The sequence below is a fragment of the Acanthopagrus latus genome, chromosome 2, assembly GCF_904848185.1.
Source record: "Acanthopagrus latus isolate v.2019 chromosome 2, fAcaLat1.1, whole genome shotgun sequence".
In the NCBI taxonomy this organism is placed as follows: domain Eukaryota; kingdom Metazoa; phylum Chordata; class Actinopteri; order Spariformes; family Sparidae; genus Acanthopagrus; species Acanthopagrus latus.
Window position 1 is genome coordinate 8,972,702 of NC_051040.1, and position 21,142 is coordinate 8,993,843.

General features: G+C 41.8%; 1 protein-coding gene across 5 annotated transcripts in view; it reads left to right on the forward strand.

The window, feature by feature from the left end:
• pitpnm3 (PITPNM family member 3) overlaps positions 1 to 21,142 on the forward strand; it is a 92,692-nt gene that overhangs the window by 8,419 nt on the left and 63,131 nt on the right. For all 5 annotated transcript variants that reach the window (XM_037083540.1, XM_037083579.1, XM_037083560.1 and 2 more), the window contains one exon: positions 10,546 to 10,641. In XM_037083540.1, coding sequence (XP_036939435.1) covers positions 10,546 to 10,641 — 96 coding nt within the window. The remainder of the gene's footprint in view (positions 1 to 10,545; positions 10,642 to 21,142) is intronic.

Below are 21,142 nucleotides of genomic sequence, written 5' to 3' on the forward strand. Positions count from 1 at the left end.
TAGGTTGAACAGCATGCAGCAGCTGGTCTGTGAGGTCGATGGTATTGACGGTTAAAAGCAACAAAAGGCCAATGTATTCATGTACAGCCACAAAGCATTTGTCACTTGATTTAAATGAGCTGCAAATTTCTGTTTATGCTGGTTATTCCTGTAGAAAGAAGGCAAATCGACCTTGGAACTGTACAGATAATGTGGCCGCTGAACAACAGACGACTTGCTTCATGAAACTCGTTGTTACATGGAGCCTTAACGTCAGATGATTTCATTGATTCTGAGTAATCACTTAGCATCACTTATCGCATGTGAAAGTGCCACATGAGAGCACAAACGTGACGTGGTCATCCCTAAATCACATCAGGTCCCCTGGTGACTCTAGTCGTGTGTGATGAGTCCGTAGTTTATCTCATCCAGGGCTATATGCCGGGAGACTGCTTTTAAGGTTACCAATTGTTTTTACCACAACCAGATTTACACAAGTTTAGACTATAAAGGGGTTGATTCATTGTTTTATGGCTGACTCTTAACAATGTTGTTGGATCATTTTCCGTTTTCAGTTAAAGCGCTCTAATAGACCCACTGTGCATACTCACCTAACACCAAAAACAAAAGCCAGCATCTTACCGGATGAACATGGGGGAGGATTTGCCAGCCAAGATATAGGCTAGATATTTTAGTGAACAGACACTTGGCTCCAAATGAAAGCTGCTGTGCTGTGTCTTCTGGATCTCTCATCCGAAGCAGATTTAAAGACAACCCAAGCTGACGTTTTTGTTTTTTCACAGACAGCCATTGATTTCCATCCATATTAAACTGTTCTATAAATCGAATGTGAAACCTGTTGATCGTGCCGTAGATAATCATGTAAGAAAACTGTATTGAGGACACAGGTACAACTGATGTGTATATATACGGTTGATGATCTCCTCACTGGGAGGCTGTAATGAACTGATTGCATCCTCTCTCAGTGCATATCCAAATTAAAATCATGAGAGCGTGGACTTCATAATGAACCGCCTTCACATGCAGTCATCCTCAGACTGGACATGCAGTCCTATATGTGGTCACTGTTGCGTGGACAGAAGGGCAGAGTGTGCAGGATTAGTAATGATGATTATCACCTAGTTGCAGCGTAGCAGTCCATTAGTGGTCGATGCATCCACCGATCTGCATAGCTGCAGTGCAGATAGATAGCATCCGGGATGATGTGTGGATGCTGACTCTGTGCCTGATTCAACATTTCTAACATCAATCCCCCTCTACGTCTCTCACTGGCTGCAGAGATTGATTTTAACCATGTGTTGAAATGAGGGTTAATTAAATTAGAGGACAGGCTATTAATAGCCATTTCCAGCTCACAGAGGACCAGACAGACTTTATTGTTTACCTTTTGTGCACTGTGGGATGTTCACTGTGGCATAAACAGATGCAGCAGACACAGATTCAGAATCTATTTTCCTGTGTGTGTGTGTGTGTGTGTGTGTGTGTGTGTGTGTGTGTGTGTGTGTGTGTGTGTGTGTGTGTGGGTTTGTGTGCAGTACCTCATGAGGTCCACGTGGTGTTCATCTTCACTGGGGCGTGCTGGATGTTAAAATGAGGGCACAGGCACTTCTCGTTTCTCCCACTTCTCCATCCACAGGAGGAAAAAACATTATTGGATTTCCTCTTGACATGGTAGATATGACATTCTGATGTGTGACTTATCCAATATTCACTCAGCAGAGGTTTGCATCATCACGCAGCCCCCCCGCCCCCGTCCATTCTCTCCGTGTGACGTCAGCCGTTGCCGTCCCTCATGACCTGGTAGCTCCTTCGGGTGACGCTAGTTTCTTCGAGTTCCTTGTGTATTAAATGCTGCTAATTACAAAATGAGGAGATTGGCACTGGCGTGGCTTACTGACCATCTGGGTTGGAGGAGAGTCAGGGCATTAAGAATTACTCTGGAAAGAAGAAAATCCATTAGGATGGAGGGAGTCCTCCTATGGGGCCATCCTCAGCGCTGAGGGCTCGATCATTATTCTTAAATCCGAGAGCTCTTCATGAGTAATTTGATGATTTTGTGGCAGTGTCTCTGTGTCCAGAAGTGAATCTGTGTGTCTGGAAACTAAGCCACTGATCTCTGCTCTGGCGCTTTGACTGGTTGGTTTGGTCAGTCTGTTGAGGACCCCAGATAATCATGGACCAGTCACAAGAAGTAGTGCGGTTAAGCTGATCATACAAGATATACAGTATGATTTATAGCATCAGTATGAATTTATGGTGTCCGAAATACTTGTGAAAATGAAAGGAGAATTATTGCAAATAAGTTTTACTCTGAGCTTAAAGGTCCATTGTTTGTCTGCTCTGGGCCCCTAAAAGCATTTTCTCCAATAGACCGGCATCATAAAAGAGACACCAGGAACAAGGTTGATTATGGCTCTTTCTATTATGAATGTTGATGCACGGAGGTTTTGTATTATAAAAACGTCCAATAAACTGAGAAAAAAGTGACATCATCATAATGTTAAGTCAGTTGGTCAAGCGGGAACGCATGGGTGGGGCCAGTGGGGGAAACTCTACTACGCATATTCAGTGAGCTGCGTTACCAGGAAGTAAACGTGGAAACTAGAAAACTTTTTTTCTGCCGTATACGCGAGGCCAATCTTTGCATCTGGTATCTAGTTTTATATAAATCAATGGGCAGACTCACAGGAAGACGACCCGCTCATGCTGTTGACACAAAAGACTCAATCCTTAATAACATTACAGACCATTTCTGCCAATAGATGCCATCTTTCACACTGGACCTTTAAAGATCCTCTGAACTGACACAAGTAGCTGCAGATGAGAAACATCAGATCTGTGTGGAGCAATCGGGAGTCTTCAGATTTCTTGAAATTTGTGCTATTTATTTGTTGGGCTTGATGCATTAAATCAAACCAGCCAGTCCCTATTAAGTAACACTGGTGCGCCTCAGTAAATATTTTAGGCGGTTGTACTTGACTCCAGAGAGTTTATAATCCATTTTGTGTCAGGAATTACCACACTTATCACTTTGTTTATGCCACTTTTGAGACGCAAGTACAGTTTTAAAGCAACCGCTTATATCGTCTGATCGGTGGCAATGGTGCCCCTATGTGACAGCCACCTGCAAGATGAATTCCGCTGCAATTAAATGCAGCTGCATGATGATCCAACCCATCTTAAGAGAACCCAGAACCAGATTAAATACTCTTAAACCTTTGAACTGTGTGATTGATATGCATAATATGTACTTAGAGCCCACTGGGGCCTGCGGTGCTCGATTTCTGAGATAATTTGCCTTGAAAAAAAATCATCGTCCTTTAATTATCCTCTTCCAACACACACCGAACAGTGAACTTTTAATTCCATATCGTGTTTTTTACCTGCATTTTTGTTCATGTTTATCATTGATTTTACTTTGAATATACCATGACATTCATCATCTTAGTGACTAGTTGATGTAAACTCGAGGTTGAGGATCCTCCTCAGTGCATTCTCTGGACAGCTGGTGGCAGCTGAGCAGTCCAGAGTTAGATGTTATCTGCTTAGTATGACTTTGGCAGAGTAGCTGAGGTGTATATGTGTAATAGGGAAGACAGAAAGATGAATGAATTCAGTTATAAATCTTTCAGGAGCTGCACTTGAGCTATTTCTTACTTCTCGGTTACCATCTCGAGTCTGCCTCAACGGAGAAAACTAAGCGTTTATATTACAGCCCTCCAGGTTTACGTGCCTGTATTGAATTCTGCTTAAATCCCAGTGTGTAGTTTATGCTGAGAATCGAAGGAAAAAACAGTATAGATTAATAAATTCCAGGGTTTATAGCTTTTCTCCCACTGTGAGTATCACATCACATGTGAGTCATGCAGGATGAAAGATGTTCGTCGCTCACTTATACTGTTAACATTCACTTAGAGAAAGAAAACTTGATTTTGCTTTTTCAAGCCATAAATACAGACGAAGCAGATCTGCAGCAAATCAGCACCACAGGCGCTGCTTGGTATTTATGTGATCTCTTAACTATTCTCCGCACTTATCTTGTTGGAAAACGTCAAATCCAGCAAACCTGTTTTTACTCGAGTCACCTTCACCCGAGAAAAAAATTAGAACATAGCAGAATACTGTCTAAATATATTTCTACAATAGCAGCATGTGCTTTCTTCCCCCTGATGTAGTTTGATACAGCTAAACCAGAGCAGCTTCAATTCATTCACACTGCCAGATAAATACCCCTGAAGCTAAACCAGGTGGCCTCTGCTGTCAGACAGTCAATTGTTAGGTGAACGATGCAGCTCACTAGGTTTTCTTTTGCAACAAGCTTAGGTGGTTTTCTTCTGGTGAAGTCAATTCCTTTCTTCGTAAGCTGCTTAGAGCGTAATACAAGACCATGGAGGGAAGTTTGCTTAACTCAGTGCAGCACAAGTCCTTTCGGCTGCTTCTTTGGCTTAGTAGATAAAACGAACACGGATGAAACTTGTCCCGACAGGTTAAGTGTCTGAATTTGATTACGTGTTTTTCTTACTGATTAAACGTGTTATTTTGCCTTGAAGAAGATTTGAATTGTCCTCATGTTTAAAATATAGAAACTATCATTACATTTACATTTACATTTACAATTACATTTTTGTTACACTTTTAGGTAAGAATTAGCCATGCAGTTACAGAATCTGTCTTTGGTGTGACTTGACTGTGCTCAGTTTTTAATAGTTATTCAGGAGGTGACACGTTGCGCGAAAAAAGTAGAAATGTACATTTTAGTTTTGCATTAATTCAACAGAACAGTGTTTTGTGTAAATCTACACAGATGAACTTTGATTAAACCAATTCAATCTGGCATAAAGCAGTAGCGTCATTGTTAAAAGGCAAGATAGTTAATTAGCCGCTCAGCTGTGGCTCACTCAACACCAAATGTGATCTCGGTCCTGATAGATGCTGGTGTGCACTTCAGTTATACGGCTAATAACTCTCTGTCTGCCCATTAAAAATGAAGTTTACAAGTTTGCCGCAAGTTTGTTTACTCTGTCTCTCGTTCACTATGGTGCAATAACTCTCTGGCAGCCTGTCAGCTGATGTCGGGCAAACACAGAAACGTCTCTCAGCCGGCTAAGAGGAATATGAGGATTTTTGGCATTTGTTTTTATTCGCTTAAATTAAAAACCTAGCAAGTACGCCTTTAAAACAAACACTGACTGTAAAAAATGGATGATTAAATGTGATTTCAATGTCCTTCAGCACTTATTGTATATTTCTTGGTTACAGCTGCAGTAGTTTACTTGAAAGGTACTTGAAAAAAAACACGACAGTACTAATTTGGCCTTCCTAACAGCCAAAATAATTGGTCACATTCCTCATTTGGTTCCTTACATTCCTTATAACTCAGCAGAGTTTAAAAGTGCCTTTCACAGCTCAGAAGCCTCTACCCCCATGTGTTAGATGTTCTGAATTCAACACGCTTAAAAATACATAAGACGACACTGCAGTTCAAACTCCTGGTACTCCACAGTGAACATGAACATTGGAGCTGTGTGTCTGATAACTTTACTTTCAACTCCTGAGGGAAATATGTGTATCTTTAGCTATAAAATGCTCAACTATGTTTACCGACAAGTCGCTGGTCTGCTGTCAGGTGCTGAGCAGAGAGTGCACAGTGGATTTATTAGTCTAGAAAAAACAAACAGCTTGAGAATATTGATCAGAGTGGCTTTAAAAAGCAAAGACAGACCTACATTATATGGCAAAAAATAGCTCTTTGCCTGAAATACGCCTATTACCAAATGGCAATTTCAGGTCTGTGTCCACAGAAAACTCATAAGCCAGAGTCATCCGTGTCCCACTCTTACATGAAAATTCATACAGTCAACATTTGACCCAAGGGTGCCCGGTGACAAATTAAAATCTCAGCATTGCCTCGACACACATGTAGCAGCTGCAGCCATGTGTGTGCAGTAGAGGTGGAGATTCATAACTGTGTGCAGGTGACAGACGGGGGTATAACCCGCGACTGCAAATGTCTGCAGCTCCAGTAATCAATGCTGTCAGCGACTCTTTCAACCCGCTGCTTACCTCTGTGTCACCTCTGCTGGAAGAGGATAATGGAAAGAAAGAGATGAAAGAAAGATGGTATGAATCACAAGCAGCCTGGTGTTGTCTTGCTCTGAAGTAAAGCCTTTAGATACCCACACACAGATTGTCTTTGAACAGACCTCGGCCTTTCTCACTGCCACTTTCCATAAGTTGCACTTTCCGTTTCAAAGCCGAGATGTTTTGGCTTCATACATTTTACTTTCGCAGGCAAAAGCAAGGTGTTGGTGTGCAAGGTGATCTCTGTTCTTGGAATATCGTTAAACAGAAATGTCTAATTAGTGACTGCAACATAAAATCATCTCAGTGATAAAGTGCCGATTGAGAACTCAGCTAATTCTTTAAAAAGCACTAAATATTTACATGACACGTCATGCTAACTGCGAATGTAGTGTTTTTTTTTTAAGATTTTGTACAAACATTCATGGTACCCATGAATCTTAGGCATAATGACCTTGGTGATCCACTATCCTCTTGTCTAGCACCATGATTCAGTTGTTCCATTGTACTTTGTGTTAACACTAAGCGTTAGCGGTCAATCTTAGAGAATGCTACCAACAAATGTGCCAAAGAACAGCTTTACAGACCTGCATTAACATACACAAACTGTGTTTATTTGAATGACTTGTTGACGCTGTGTGATTTCTTGCAATTAATTTGAAAACAAACACTTTCCACCTTCGGTTTAGCCAATCACACAGAGCTTTCATTTTAATTATTAAACACCATGCATTGCTAAATCAGTCACACTTAATATGCTTGGGATTACAATCCAATTACACCACTACAGATTTCCAGAACACGGTTAAGTGAATAAGCCTCAGTTGACAAAAAGAGTGAGATACAGTTTCTTTAATACAGTCTCCCCCCTGTAGTCCTCAGCAGCTTAAATCAATATGCCAATTGCAGTGATTGGCTAATAGATGAAAAAAGTAGGAACATCCTCATGCTATTATCAGAAAGTCACTATGCCCTACTGGCTTCCAGGTACATGCAGGACAATGTGCTCCGATCTGCGCTCCTGCTGGTTGTGTGATCATAATCTGTAGTTCTTTGAAGCATTGGCTCTGTATCTGTGGGTATATAGTGTACTGTAATGCCCTGCGGGATGCAACAGCAGTCTTTTCCATTACCCAGCAGGGAAGGCATCGCTTGGTGATAGGCACTCCGGTGTGAAGCTCCAGCTACACAAGCAATTGCTTAGATATCCTAAACCTTATAAGAGATACAAAATGCATGAACTACTCCAGGAGTGACTTGAGTCCCCTGCGAGCAGAACATACGCGGGTATCTGTGCATGAGCGGCGAATAAAACTCACTTGGAAAGCCTCATAAGGTGACCGACAGTGTATCCAGTGCTCTAAACAAATCAAAGCCCATGATGGAGAGAGTTGTTTGGCACATGTTAAGGTCAGGAGCTGGCTGGAGATGCCTGCATCAGGAGAGATTTTTATATTCCAGAGTAGTTTCTTTATTTTGTCCGTGCTGTCAGGACCATCGGGTCGTCTTTCCACTCGGCTTGTGCGCTGTCAGAACCGTTGCACACAGCAACGCCTCTTCCCATCCTTATGCCGTCTCAAGATGGCTCTCTGAAATCCTCAGACAAATAGAAAGCCCACAAGAGAGTGCTGGGTCAGGTGACACAAGATGCTCAACAACTGGAAGAAATGTCACATAGGCAGTGTTGCCAACTGTTTTTCCAAATGAAATGAAGCCAGCACAAGTGTCAAAAGTAGCCAAAAATTGGCAGATGACATCATACGCACATTTACATATAGTTTAGTGGTTGCAGTGAGGGGTTGCATGAAGCCATGTAAAAGGTAGATGGAGAAAGTCGATGTAATTGATCTTCAGGATGTGGGGAAGTTTACACACCTGCACACCACAGCCAAACTCATTTTCATGCTAAAACTATTTCTCAAGCAGGGTGAAATATGCTGTTTGAAAATGGGTTGTTTGTAAGATGAGCAGCCACACAGGGGATGAATGAAATAAGTCTAACATTATTCGTAAAACAATGTTGTTTCTTCATTTCCTTGTCTGATATGTGGACCATCAGCTGGGTGCTGACATTTGACGGGGACATGGCGTCTTTTAGCATGATGTAACCCAATCATACATGTTTGGCCATAATGTACAGAATTCTCCATTTAAAATGAGTCAGCTTGAAACATTTAAAAGTCAGCAGGACATGGCAGCTCATAAAGCTGTAAAGTTTAATTACCTAGCTACAGCAGATGATTGTTACCATTCAACCAACAAAATCAATAGTCATTGATGTGAAGCCCGCCACTGTCTGAAGTCAATAAATTGGCGTTTAATGTGCAGGTACATAATTATAGACTATCTCATACAGTGAAGAAAAGACTAGAGATGACTGGTTTGTGCAATGTAAAATGTCCTCCATTTTGTATTGTGTATCTCTATGTCTGAAACATAAATGTGCAGTTGGTCAGGTAGGAACGCCATCTGCCTATTTTGATCGCACTGTTGACCCGTTTGCAGCGAAACAGAATAATGTGCCATTCTTATGATTTCCATACAGAGAAGTAGTACATTCCTGAGATTATTCTTCATCTGATTGGTTTACATTAATTGCTATTTTGCAGGGGAGCAGAAAATTGCATCATTAGTATGTGTCATATGTTTAGATTGTATGTTGAGCTCCTCCACTGGCAGTTTTAAAGGACACAGATTATTAGAGATGGTACATGAGGGATGCCTGTGCACAAGGGATAATGCTGCTGTTGTTGAAGTATGTTGCTGCATAATCAATGCTCACTCAAGTGCTAAACTAATCCTCACCCAAACCTCTTCACTCCGCATCCAGTATAGGCCAAGATGACAGGGTTAAAGGCTCTGTGGTGGTTCAGGGATCCCTGAGCCCCTGGAGAATGATTTGCCGACGGCCAAGGATCCAGGATGTTATGATTCTCCATGTCAGCTGCATTTTACAGTGTTAGAAGAAGCACTCAGATATTTTAGGAGATTTGTGGCTTAATATGATGACAAGGAGTGATGACAAGTGACAGTGTTGTCAGAAGCTGAACAGTTGAAGTGTCTCTGTAAGCCAAAACCTGCATGGTGAGAGAAATGAGTGTATCACCAGCCATGCGAAAGAGAATTTTTATTTCCTTCTAAATTAACATCATCACATACAAACAGAAATAATAACCAGTGTGTTATTTGCAGCATTGGGTAGCGTAAATTTTGAAAGTAACTTGTTCCATTTTAAATTATGGATTGCTTGAATTGCAAAACCAGTGTTTTAAATTTCTTGTGACAACAAAAAAGTAATCTGAGTACTCTGATGCATTACTTTATTACCCCCAACAATGGTTTTTGGACAATGAACTGCAGTGGAACACAAGCCTCATAAAAAAGGGAAATGGAGATTTTCTCTTGAAAATGACTTTTCAAGAGCCGCGCCAACATACAAATTTAAAGCCAAATCTCCGATTGGTATAGTATCCCAGTAGGAGCAGCATCTCCTCCAGCAAAGAGTCTCTGTTGTTTGCACACAGCTGTACAGAATGTATCAGAATGCATGACAAAGTGGACCGTCTCATGTCAAGAATTGTATGATGCCATTTGGTTTCATTTAGCATGGCCTAATTCCAATGATTAATATGAAAGTAGCAATTTCCTAAATCTTGCCGGTGGCTACATTGTCTCTGAGCTGTCAAGAAGGGTGCAGTGGACTCAGACGATGGGAAAATGAACCGTCAAGATTTGGCCGTGGGCCACGACATGGGAGACATCTGGTTCATTACAGCTACAGGAAGAGTTACTTAAGGCTTATCAAAGTCACTGTCCCACAGAGGAAGTAACATCAAGGGAAACATTAAATGACATTAAAAAGTAACTCAGTATGCCCAGAAAACTTTAACTTCCCACCTTGAGGCGTCACTGTTGGTCGTGGTTACAGCTGCAACATCTGTTGGGCAAAACGCTGCTTTCAACCTGGTGTGAAGTCACCCTGAATACACACAGTTTAGTAGGAGTGTACTTCTAGAAATCATTTGATGCAGTAGTTTGTTGTTTGCAATGGTTTTATATCTGGGTACTTGAGATTGAATATTGTCAACAAATGGAAAGCGCTCTAAATCCTATTTTATCTCTGCTCTTGTACCAGAAGGTCATAAAAAATGTGCCTGGCTTTCTCGCTGAGACACTTGTGTGCGATGACATCGCTCAAAGGGAAGTCCATTTGGATCTTTTCACCTGCTGCGATACTCAAAAGGCCATCTCTGCCCACCTGGGGCATTCACACTTTGCTCTCTACTCTACATTATTTTAGGCTATCAACCAAAAGCAAAAAAAAAAAAAAAAAAAAAAAAAAAAAGAGAAAAAAAAAATGCTCGCTTGTCCTTGAGTTCTGAAATTAATGGCATGACCCCATCTGTCATGCTTCCAGTATAAAAGCAAAGATTTTCACAAGATGTATTTTTTTCTGACCCGCAGGGACATCACGAAAGCACAGCGCCACTCACTGGTGTCTGCAGAACATCGCACAAGAGTCAGTCGACAGCTCCGATGAGGAGTTCTTTGACGCCAGAGGTTAGTGTAACGTTTCATTCCTCCCGTCTTCCCCATGTAGTATTTCTGTCCCATTGTCAGTAAAAGCCTCAGAAATGACCTGACCTTCTGCATGAGCATTTTAAACTTAGAACAAGTCTGCACATTTGTCACTGTTTGAGTCTTATACCATCGTACTTACAATGGAAGTTTTCACAGAAGCATTGGTTTACATGAGACGTTCAGTGACAGTTTGAAACTAAACCCGCAACCAGGATCCTGAAAAAGAGCGCTATCATTAGTGATCTCATGGTTTTTGGTTTTGTTATTTCCTGTTTTATTTTGAAGTTCTGTCCTCGTATATCACAGTTTTAATTTCCTCCCTTCATCTGTTGTCCTGCCCTTTTCACTCCTCACCTGTTTTCTGTTAGCTAATCATCCCTTGTGTGTTTAAAGCCATGTTCCCGCGTCTCCTTATCCGATCCATCCTTCGTGTGTTTCTGGCTTTCGTTCCTGATTCTCTGCATTATATCTGGTGTGTGTTTTGTTTTGCTTTTGTTTCGTGGAATTCTCCTATTTTGTTATCTTACTTTACTTACCTGTACTTGCCTGCCTGTGTGTTTTCACACAGCAGTGCCTGATTTGCAGCACTATTAAAGCACTATTATTGTCACATCTTGCACAAGAAACATTTAAAAAAAAATCTAATATTCAGCTCACCGCAGTTGACAAATGACAAATGACTTAAACTATTCACCGAGTCACAGACTATCTCTTGATGAACTGATTAATCCAGTTAATGTTCACCTCGAGTAAAAGTGGAACAACCTCGTCCTTATAGAGACTCTTTAAGGTTCAGATTATGGGAAGCCTCAGTGTTACAGCTTGTTAACTTCCTTGTTCCATGTGGCCATTAACGGCAGGAAAATGTAGGACAAGTGTAATGAATGAATCATGAAAACCCACACGCCGTATTTCTGCTCATTACTGCTTGTTCTGGTGTGGGGTGGTGCAAGGTGAAGTGCATCCGTGGATCGTTTTTTGCGACGTCAGAAGAGAGTCTGGTTGCAGGACAAACGAGGGAGGATGGACAACAACAAATGGATCGTGTATTAACTTCCATCATTCCTAATTGTTTTAAACTGATTTCGCTGTCCACTTTAACTGCTGGAGATTCTTGTAGAAATGTATTGAAGATGTCAGACCGACCAGAAATAGACACGGTTTTGAGAACTGCTTTCGGCTGCTCGCCTTTTCACAGTCCCAGAGGGAGTTCATCAGCGAATAAGTGGAATACTTATCCCACCAATTATCCACTCCAAGTGCTCATCCCCCGAGAGAGGCAGAGATACTGATCAATTATGTGTTGTTATTATAACGTGTTCTTCTTTTACATTAATTCAGCCAATAGCCAGGAGTGTGAGGAGAGTTTCTGGTGTTCAACAGTTCTTTATTTGATACAAAAACAGATTGGACGTTGATTTTAAGAACTGCTCTGTAAGGTCACATTCCCTCCTCTTCTGTCCTTCACTTTTACTTTTGTTTATCTCATTCATCTCATCTTTCATTCACCTACCCCCCTTAATTTTGATTCCCCCTCACTCCCTTCCACTCGCATATTCTGTCTGCTGAAAACGCTCCCAGAGAGCATGAAATATTTATCCTTATCACAGCTGTCACAGAGCGGAGCCGTGCGACCAAAGTCAAGGCGCCTGTCAAGGAATCACCAGGGGATGAGATAACATGTGCATGCGTTGTGCGCAAACAGATGTATCTCATCATCCTCACACTATCTGCAGCTCGAGAGTCCACACTCAGCAGTGAAATATCTAGACTGAGTGCGACGGAACAGAGATGTCCTTTATCTCTTTTAATTAAATAGCATGGGGACGCGACTGCGAGAGCAAACAGAAGCAAAGAAATGACCAGATGTTTCCTGTGTGTGTGTGGTTGTATTGCATATTATTTATTACACTTATCAACTTTCTTGCCCAAAGTCAGACGATGTATGATGAATATGAAGCCACAGCAGCCAGGTGGCTTAGCGTAGCATAAAGATTAGAAGCAGGGGAAAGGAGCTAGCCTAGCTCTGCCCAAATGTTTGAAATAAGAAAAAGAAAAACAGTACTACTGGTGCCGATGCTCACTATTGGCCAGTTATATTTTGTTTGGTCAATCTGCTCAAATATGAAGTGTAAAAACCTTCACGAATCCAGGAAGTCGCTGTGCACTGTCAAAAAGTAGTCCAGACATGTCTGGACACCCTTATAAAACCACAAGCTATTGTTTCACACTTACATAGAGAGCTTTGGAGATGCTGTTGGGCAGATTTCATTACCGTCAGACGGAGCCAGTCTAGCTGTTTGCCTCTGTTTCCTGTCGTTCTGCTGAGCCAGGCTAAAAGGCTGCTTGCTGAAGCTTCATAATCAAATCTGTACTGCACTTTGTTTGTTGCAGCCACTATCCATGCAATGTTACTGTGTTTCAGTTACGAACTGAGCAGTTTCCAACAGAATCAAAGCCTTTTAAGTTTCAACATCCATCTGGTCTCAGAACGCGGCAGCTGTCTTCTGACGACGCCATGATTTCCCCTTCCTGTGTACAGTGTAATGAGGATCTTAGGATGGAAGAATGGAGTTGGAGTTGAGAGATGAAGCCTAATTTGATTAAATGCTAAATCATATTCAGACGTTAGCTGAGATTAAATTTCGGCCAATGAGCTCTGCTTCTCCACAAGACTTTCTACCTGAATGCAAGTGAACCAGACTCAGATGAGATTGGTCAATACTACTCGGGCGTCAGATGGAAAACCAGAACTCCTTTGATACCAAAATCTTGACCCGTGCCTACAGATTGTGCATTTGTATTTCTTTTTGCAAAGATTATCTGTTGTGGGGAATGAACATTGTGCAGCTGACACCTGAATATCCAGGTCCAGATGTCATAAACCTACCACTCAGTGTTTTTGTTCCCGTCTTTCAATTCAGCTTTTTATTTTCCTGTTTTTAATTGACCCATTATTTTCTGGCTTCTGTTCCGAGACCAAACGTTTTCACATCTCATATCATTCTGTTACCTCTCAGTGACGCACGACGTGAAGGACTTGGTGGCAGGGCGGTGTTGCTGAGGTCTTGGCTTGTGAAAAACCTTGCATTTATCCTTTCAAGCTGAATGAAAGGTTGGCTGTTCCGCGCGTCAGAGCAGCTTCATTACAGCAGGAGCTACGCTGAGAGATGACATATAACAAAGCTGGTTTAATTGTGTGCAAACAGGAGGAGAAGATGTTGAGGTGTATTTTTTCTTCTTCTCGCTGTTGCGGCGTGACTGTGATTGTCTGCGGTCAGAGGGAAAGTGGAGCTCTGTCTTTCCTAACAGGCAACAGGGACAAACATAAACATATGCTCGAAGGATGCCTCCCTTAAAAGGGAAACCAGAGCAAGGTCATAAAATGGTTGTTGAAATTACGGCTCACTACAGTCGCTTGTTAACTGCCAGACTTTAACTTTCAATCCAGCTGCTTTCATCTGGTCTGGGCTTTTTTTTTTTTTTAAATATCCGCCAGGCACTCTGGATAGATATTTTCTTTAGCCTGAAGTAATGTCAGCTTTTAATAGAAAAGCGAAAGTGAAAGATTTCGTCTGCAGAATGATTGAGGGGGGTGTTTGTCATATTACAGGGCCTACCACTCAAACCATCACAATAAGCTCGGGGGAGTTTTATTTATGTGGGTATGATGAATGCTTTCATCCACACTGTGTCGTCCAGTGGACTCAGAATAACCACAGAAATGTATGAAGACTGTCAGGAATTTGCTCAGTTCGCTGTTAAAAAGATGAGCCGGGATGTTATTGTTTCTGTTTCTTTTATCCTTGCTCGTGGACGATCTCTTTATATGTCATATTACATCTAAAGGAGCGAATCCTGCAGGCAATAGATTTGAGATTTGACTTTTGATGTTTAGAAATGGCTGTGTTTTGATTCTCTTTATGTCACTTGGCCAGCGGCAGGCAAGGCAGAGCTGATGACAAGTGTAGTCCACAATTATGTGACATTTTCCTCTGTTGCTCTGTGTTCCAGCTGATTGGATTTGAAATTAAACAATGAACACAAGGTGTAAACGATTACTATTATCCTTGAGGCTGTCTTCGTATACTAACAATCATATTTAATCAACAACATAAGATGAATCACTTTTTTTTAAAAATTTGCCCCAAAGATTCAGGAGAATGCAGCAGCACAGTGATCCTGGATATAAAGACAAAGCAACCAAGGAGTTATTTACTTAAAGTTTCTCCAATCCAATTGCTAGTCCAACACAACAAAATGTGTTGAGGATGAGTTCAGAAGTTTCAGACTGAGAAAAGAAGCTGCTGCATAAATGTTATTTCCTAACTGATTGTATGTTTCACTTCTTGAAGAACTGTGACTGAAAGCAGAGCGAGAAGTGAAAATGGCTGTGGTTCAGGTCTGGCAGAGCCTCAGTGGAAGAGACGCCTGCTTGCTGATGTTTGTGGGACGACTTGTTGTAAAGGCTCGGTGACAGTGACGTCATCAGCACCTTTCTGAACAGTAAATACATTTATTAACTTGAAGTGAAGTGCTCAGGATGCCTGCACAGAAAAGGGCGGCGCACTCTGTTAAAAACAAGCTCTCGCCTCCTTGAGAACAATTTTAATGACGCTGGTGCTCAGAAAAAAAATGCTATCACGTGTCCGAGCCATAACCAGCTCTACAATTGACTTTTTATGTTTGTTTTCCTTTTCCAAATCAAGTGTATAAGTCGTATGCTAGAACGGCTGTCCAGCTTGTTCAACCCTGCAAGGCAAATTTGTGATTTAAACAAATAAAATTCAGTCCAGTCATAAAGAAAGGAGTTCTGAGCACTAGACACCAGACTTTTGTCAAAACGTATTCACAGATGGTGAAATATTAACAGTGTAAATCTGACTGTCGGAGAGAGAAGCAGATGAAAGATTCATCATTATATGTGTGTGTTGTTTCTGATGAGAACTGAGACTCAGGTTCAGTTTCCGTCGGCCGCTGTTGTCGTGTGTCAGCCAGTGTTTTGTGTGACAAGGTGTGGAGCCAGCACAGCTGTTGGCTGGATGATCTGACGCTGTCATCTCTGTTGATCAACTCCTCTGACAGCCGCACAGCTGCCACTGGCAGAGCCCCCCGACCGTCGCCACGGCCGCCCTCGAGCTGCAGGCGGTGGCGATGAAGACGGAAGCGTATCACAGACCGACATGCAGACGCACAGACAGATCAAGTGAAGAAAGAAAGTGAAGCTATCGAGTGGCCTCGTGACCCCGGCCACCTCTGCCGTCACCTCTACTGTCGAACAGAGAACGCTCATTTCTCACCCGAGGCAGGTGAAGCTCAAGTTTATCTTCCATCCAGACACAGGAGCTCTCAAATGTGAGTGTTCAAATGAAAGGAAGGAGATAAGGAGACATTTGAAGCTCACGTTGAACGAAGAAAAGCAAAAATCCGAAGCAATCTTCTCATGAAAAGGTTACATTTTTCATTCCACTGCTTCATTCATGACATGTACTTAACTCCTATTAGGGTCATTTGAAGCTGTCTGCTCGGTGTAGTTTTGCTTCGACCGAGCCTATAGAAAACAGGCTTTTTAACCACTTACAGTGGAGAGAGCCATGCATTTATTTTCTTTGATCTTGCTTCACCGCAAAAACACCATATTACTGAATAATTTGTGCTCACTTTAATGTTACTGGGTCTTCTCAGTCTGATCATATAGTTCACTCCGGCAGTAGCAACATCTTCATCATCATGCTGAAAAAAGCTTCAATTTTAAGTATTTGTTTAACAGGATGAAACAGACAGGAAAATGTGGGTTTGTTTTGAGGATCAGGGTCAGTTTTTTATTATTTAGGAGATGTGAAGACAATATTCAAATTTCCGTGGCCTTTTTGTGTTTTTGTATTCGAAAATCTGATAAATAAAAAAAGCTCCTGAAAAAAAAAATGGGTTTCTTGATGATTTAGCCCCGACGCTGGAATGAATTTCTGCTCGTTAATTGTTCCAGTGTGTCAGATTAGGATCACAGTGCAAAGAGGTACAGCATCTTCTGTGTCGCATCCTCTCGTAAACGCTTCATACATGCACGGGATCTTTCAGCAAAGTGCTCCAGCTCTTTCACAGCTGCTCGTACAACCTTTTCACACCGGCATTGGGAGGTATTCACGTGTAATTGCTTTCACTTCCTCTTTTTTTTTTTTTTTTAACTGCATTTAAAGACTCTGATCAGTTCAAGTGGAAAAAATGTAGATGTAAGAATCATACCGCCCTTCTACCCAGCATGCCACTAGAATCTCCCATCAACTCCGAGCAACGCCGAACTCCCCTTGTGCGTCACAAACGTTAAACAACGAGAGTTTGAAACGCTTAATTTCTTCATCAGGCCCTGTGTGTGTGTGTGTGTGCGTGTGTGCGTGTGTGTGTGCGTATGTGTGGGACCCTCAGGCTGCTCGAGCGAATGCCAACTCAATCGTCGCATTGTTTATTGATGTGAGCCGCTGACAAATTTGCAGTGTGTTAATCCAGATTTGTTATTTGATGACATGAATTCAAATAATGAGGTGAATTGACAAATTGAGCCTGAAAGGAAATTCACGGCGTTGGCCGCTGCCGCAGTTTGATGCCATAATAGATTTGCCACGGGAGGTAAACCATGTTTGTATGCAAGCAGGACATCTATTTGTTACGAGGCTGCCAGCTCATTATATTGCTGTATTCCACTCTGTACCGATTGTGGATGCAAACTGCGGTGACTCTGTTTTGCCAGATGGAAAATCGAGTCTCTTGACGAAAGTTATTAATGAAGGTCAGAGTAATTATAAAACTTGCTGGTACATCTATACAGTTTATTCACATGGTTACTAGTAGATTGAATCAGACCACACAGGAATGATTTGACATTTCGGGGGAAAAAACGAGTTAGATGAGATCCAACTCACTTGCCTCACGGGTCAATATGAAGCTGCAGCCAGCAGCTGCTTCACCTCGCTTAACTTAGCAAAGGTGTGATGTGCTCCCTTTGCATATTTAAAGCCTGGCAGAAGACGGACGAACCAGCTGTTGCCATGGAAGACAGGAACCCAAGGATTTTTAAGACTCATGCCTGGTAAAAAAATAAAGGCGTGTGTGACCATCTTTGATATCACTGAAGGACAGAGATGATTTTTACCTTGGAGAGGCGTTTTAGTTGCAGGACACAAACTTGAAAGAGTCTCTTGACCTGCACTGCAAAATAAGAAAGGAGTCAAATATAGTAACAATAATCAAAATGATCCCTCAGTTTCTGTTGCACAGGGAGCTGATGAACACAGCTGATGTTTCAGCTTCACAGTTGCAAGATGTGGAACCAATTAGTAAAACTTATATTTTGTTGCAACTGCTGTTTGATTTCAGCTGAATAATTATGCAGTGCTGTAAGGCTTTTAAGGTCATGATGGACCCTATGGACCCATTTGTTGTTTTGTTTGCATGATTACACAAAAACTGCTACATAGATTTCCAAGAAACTTGGATGGAGGATGAGTCTTTGCCCTAGAAGAGACCCCGTTGACCTTTGGTTGGATCTGGATCTGGACCATTATGAAAAAGAAACATTTATATATTTAGACAGCTGATATCTATGATTGAGAACAGTCTGAACACAATGGAGATCATGATCTCATCTGTTTTGTTGTCCGACTGATTGGCTGTTACAGATCTGGTGAGCTTAAATTACGGCTATGCAGTTATGAGTGGTTTAAAATGCCGGGCTAGTTTGATTACTAAGAGCTATTCTATTCTGTTCCTTTTTTTGTTGTTCAGTTTTATATTGTACCAGAACACTGCATAAGTGCTTATCAGAGAGAGAAGGTCGCACACCTGGTGCAGTTTTGTACAGCGTGGAAGAGATTTAAGTAATCAGTGTTTGCACAAAAATGTTTGTGTATGCTGCCATTATATCATTATAGAAAAATTGGAATTGGCAGATCAGAGTACTTTTTAAATTGGAAATATGAATCAGCCAAAAATTTGCATTCAGTGCATCTCTGCCTCAAATGGATCGAAGGTCTCCTGATGACAAGAAGAACTACAGTGGAGCAGAGAACTGAATCTGCATATTTGATACAAGGTCACTTCAAGGAGAGCGGCCTCTGTGCTGTGTGTCAAACAAAAGCCGGACCGGAAGACATCTAAAAAAGAAAGTTAAAAAACATTTCTTCTAAAACCTTTATCTGGAAAAAAAGGCACTTTAGAAAAAGGTTTATAGCTGACTGAATCTACGCGCACAAGGTTTGATGGGGTTTTTTTTTTTTGTTATCTCAAGGAGGGTTGTACAACAGCACCTTTGAGACTGAAAGTAAAGTTTCCAGTGACTAATGAGCTGTTGATAATGTTGACAGTGGAGGGACCTCGAGCGTCATGAGTCTTTAAGAAAGTGCACTGAGATTACATCTTGAGTTCATGTTTTAGACTTCATTGCTATTGTTGTTTTGTAAGAGAGATGGATTCGATGTGAAAAGCTGGTGCTCACAAAGATAGACTCACATCTTATTCCACATTGATTTTGTTTGTGTGAGCTGTTGGTGAGTGAACGACTGTGTGTTCAGCCTGTGTAAAGGAATCCACTCCATCCGCTCGCCTGTCTTCATCTCAGCCTCAATCTCACGTCTGTGTGACAGGTCTGAAGACGAGCGATCGGAAGATGAATCTTGTTTTTGTCTATTTTTGTTGCATGTTTCATGGAATAGATTCATCAGCCGGTGTATTTACTCAGCCTCCCTATATCTTCACTTCTCTCCCCGGAAAGAGACTTTGTTTTCATGCTCTTGCTTTTTGTGGCTTTTCAGCAAGTTATCTCATAAAGTTGCGCGCGGAGGCAGATTTAATGTTGTGGGCCGGTCGACTTTGGACTCGAAGAACAGCGGACTAGATTCTGGCAAAAATCCAGACCTCGCATTTCTTAGAGGAGTGCTGTTTTTTTTTCAACCCGCGAGTGGTGGTAAAGTGCAAAGGCCGGGTCCTCCGAGACCAAACAGGAATTGATTTATGCAGCATTTTTATTGGGAAATCAAAACAAGATGATGCGAATATAAGCTTTTTGGGAATTTGCTCGATTCTGTGCTTGGAGAGTCCAGAAAAAGACCTCCCGCTTGCACCGAACACCTCCTGCTGTCGGTTTTGAGCCACTGCAGACCAGACGTTTGCCATTCTGAACCCGTCCCTGCAGGTGGTGATTTCACTGATTACGTCTTTCTCTCTGGTCAAAGGTTTGTTGATCAGGGCAATCGGCTGCTGCAGTTTGTGATTTTTTTTTTTTTTTAAAGAAATTGTTGCTGAACAGCATCTGAAAGATGCGGACCCAGAATGTACAGTTTATTTGCGGGAACATAAAAGACTTTAATGATTCACATAGAGCGGGGATGGAGTGAATACAGATGGCTGGGAACATTACAGTTTTATTAACGACGCAAAGTGCACCGCATACATATGTGTAATTACTGTATATAGGCTGTACATACACTTAAAGACTGATACAAAATGTTCTTACATGGAGTGCTGTGGCTTGCAAAAGCACATTATAGGAAGCAAATTAAATCGCCGACTGAACTATAATCCATCAGTTACAGAACAGCCTTCAGTGTTGCCAAAGTGTCTGCTATTGACCGAGCTGTAGAAACAGAGAGGCGCTGTAGAGGACAATGACTCTCTGCAAAAGCATGTATAGAGAAGACAAGACACTTAAGTTCATACTGAGCCAGCTGAGATATTTCAGTCTGGACCAAAGTGGTGGTCTGAATGATTAACACCCCTTGAAACCTTTCTAGCATTACTAAAATATACATGTTTAACTGCATGTGTGCATTTCTTTCATAGCCTGTAAGCACAAAGGACGAATACCCAAAGAATTAAATCACGTCTTTGTAACATTTCTTATTCACTTTTTCAAAATCCGATTACAGCTGCATTGTCTGCTAGTGAGCTATACTCGCGGTGTTTCAATGCCATCCATCACCGGTAGCCCACTTACCTGACAGACTCATTCTGTTTATGCCATTTTACAGGATAATCCCCAAAGCAATCTCATTTTTGTAAGTGCGTCATCGGAAGTGGAATGGGCCTAGGATAAAGCCGGAGGTAGTATGTTTGTCACTTCCACCACTGCAACTAATGCATAGTGATGAGATCGAGACATTAGAGTGGTGGAGGTCAGGCGAGGCAGTTTGGTCATTGTTTAACAATCACGGCGTCTCTTCCTGTGTCTTCTGTCCTGACACTTACTCACTGCAAGCTGACAGGTTGAAGGATGTTTCTAAATCTCTCCTCTCTCCCTCGGGGCTGTTGGCTGCAGGCACATCTCACACTTCTGTTTCTCTCTATCGCCTGTTGTTCAAATCCGATTTTTGCTCTGCTCTCCTCGAGCGGCAGATGTGCCACCTTCAATTGGTCTATGCGCTTGATTATTTGTGCCTTTCGTTTGTCTCGTGTTGCATCTGATATCTGCGGATTGACGGGCGTTAGTGTA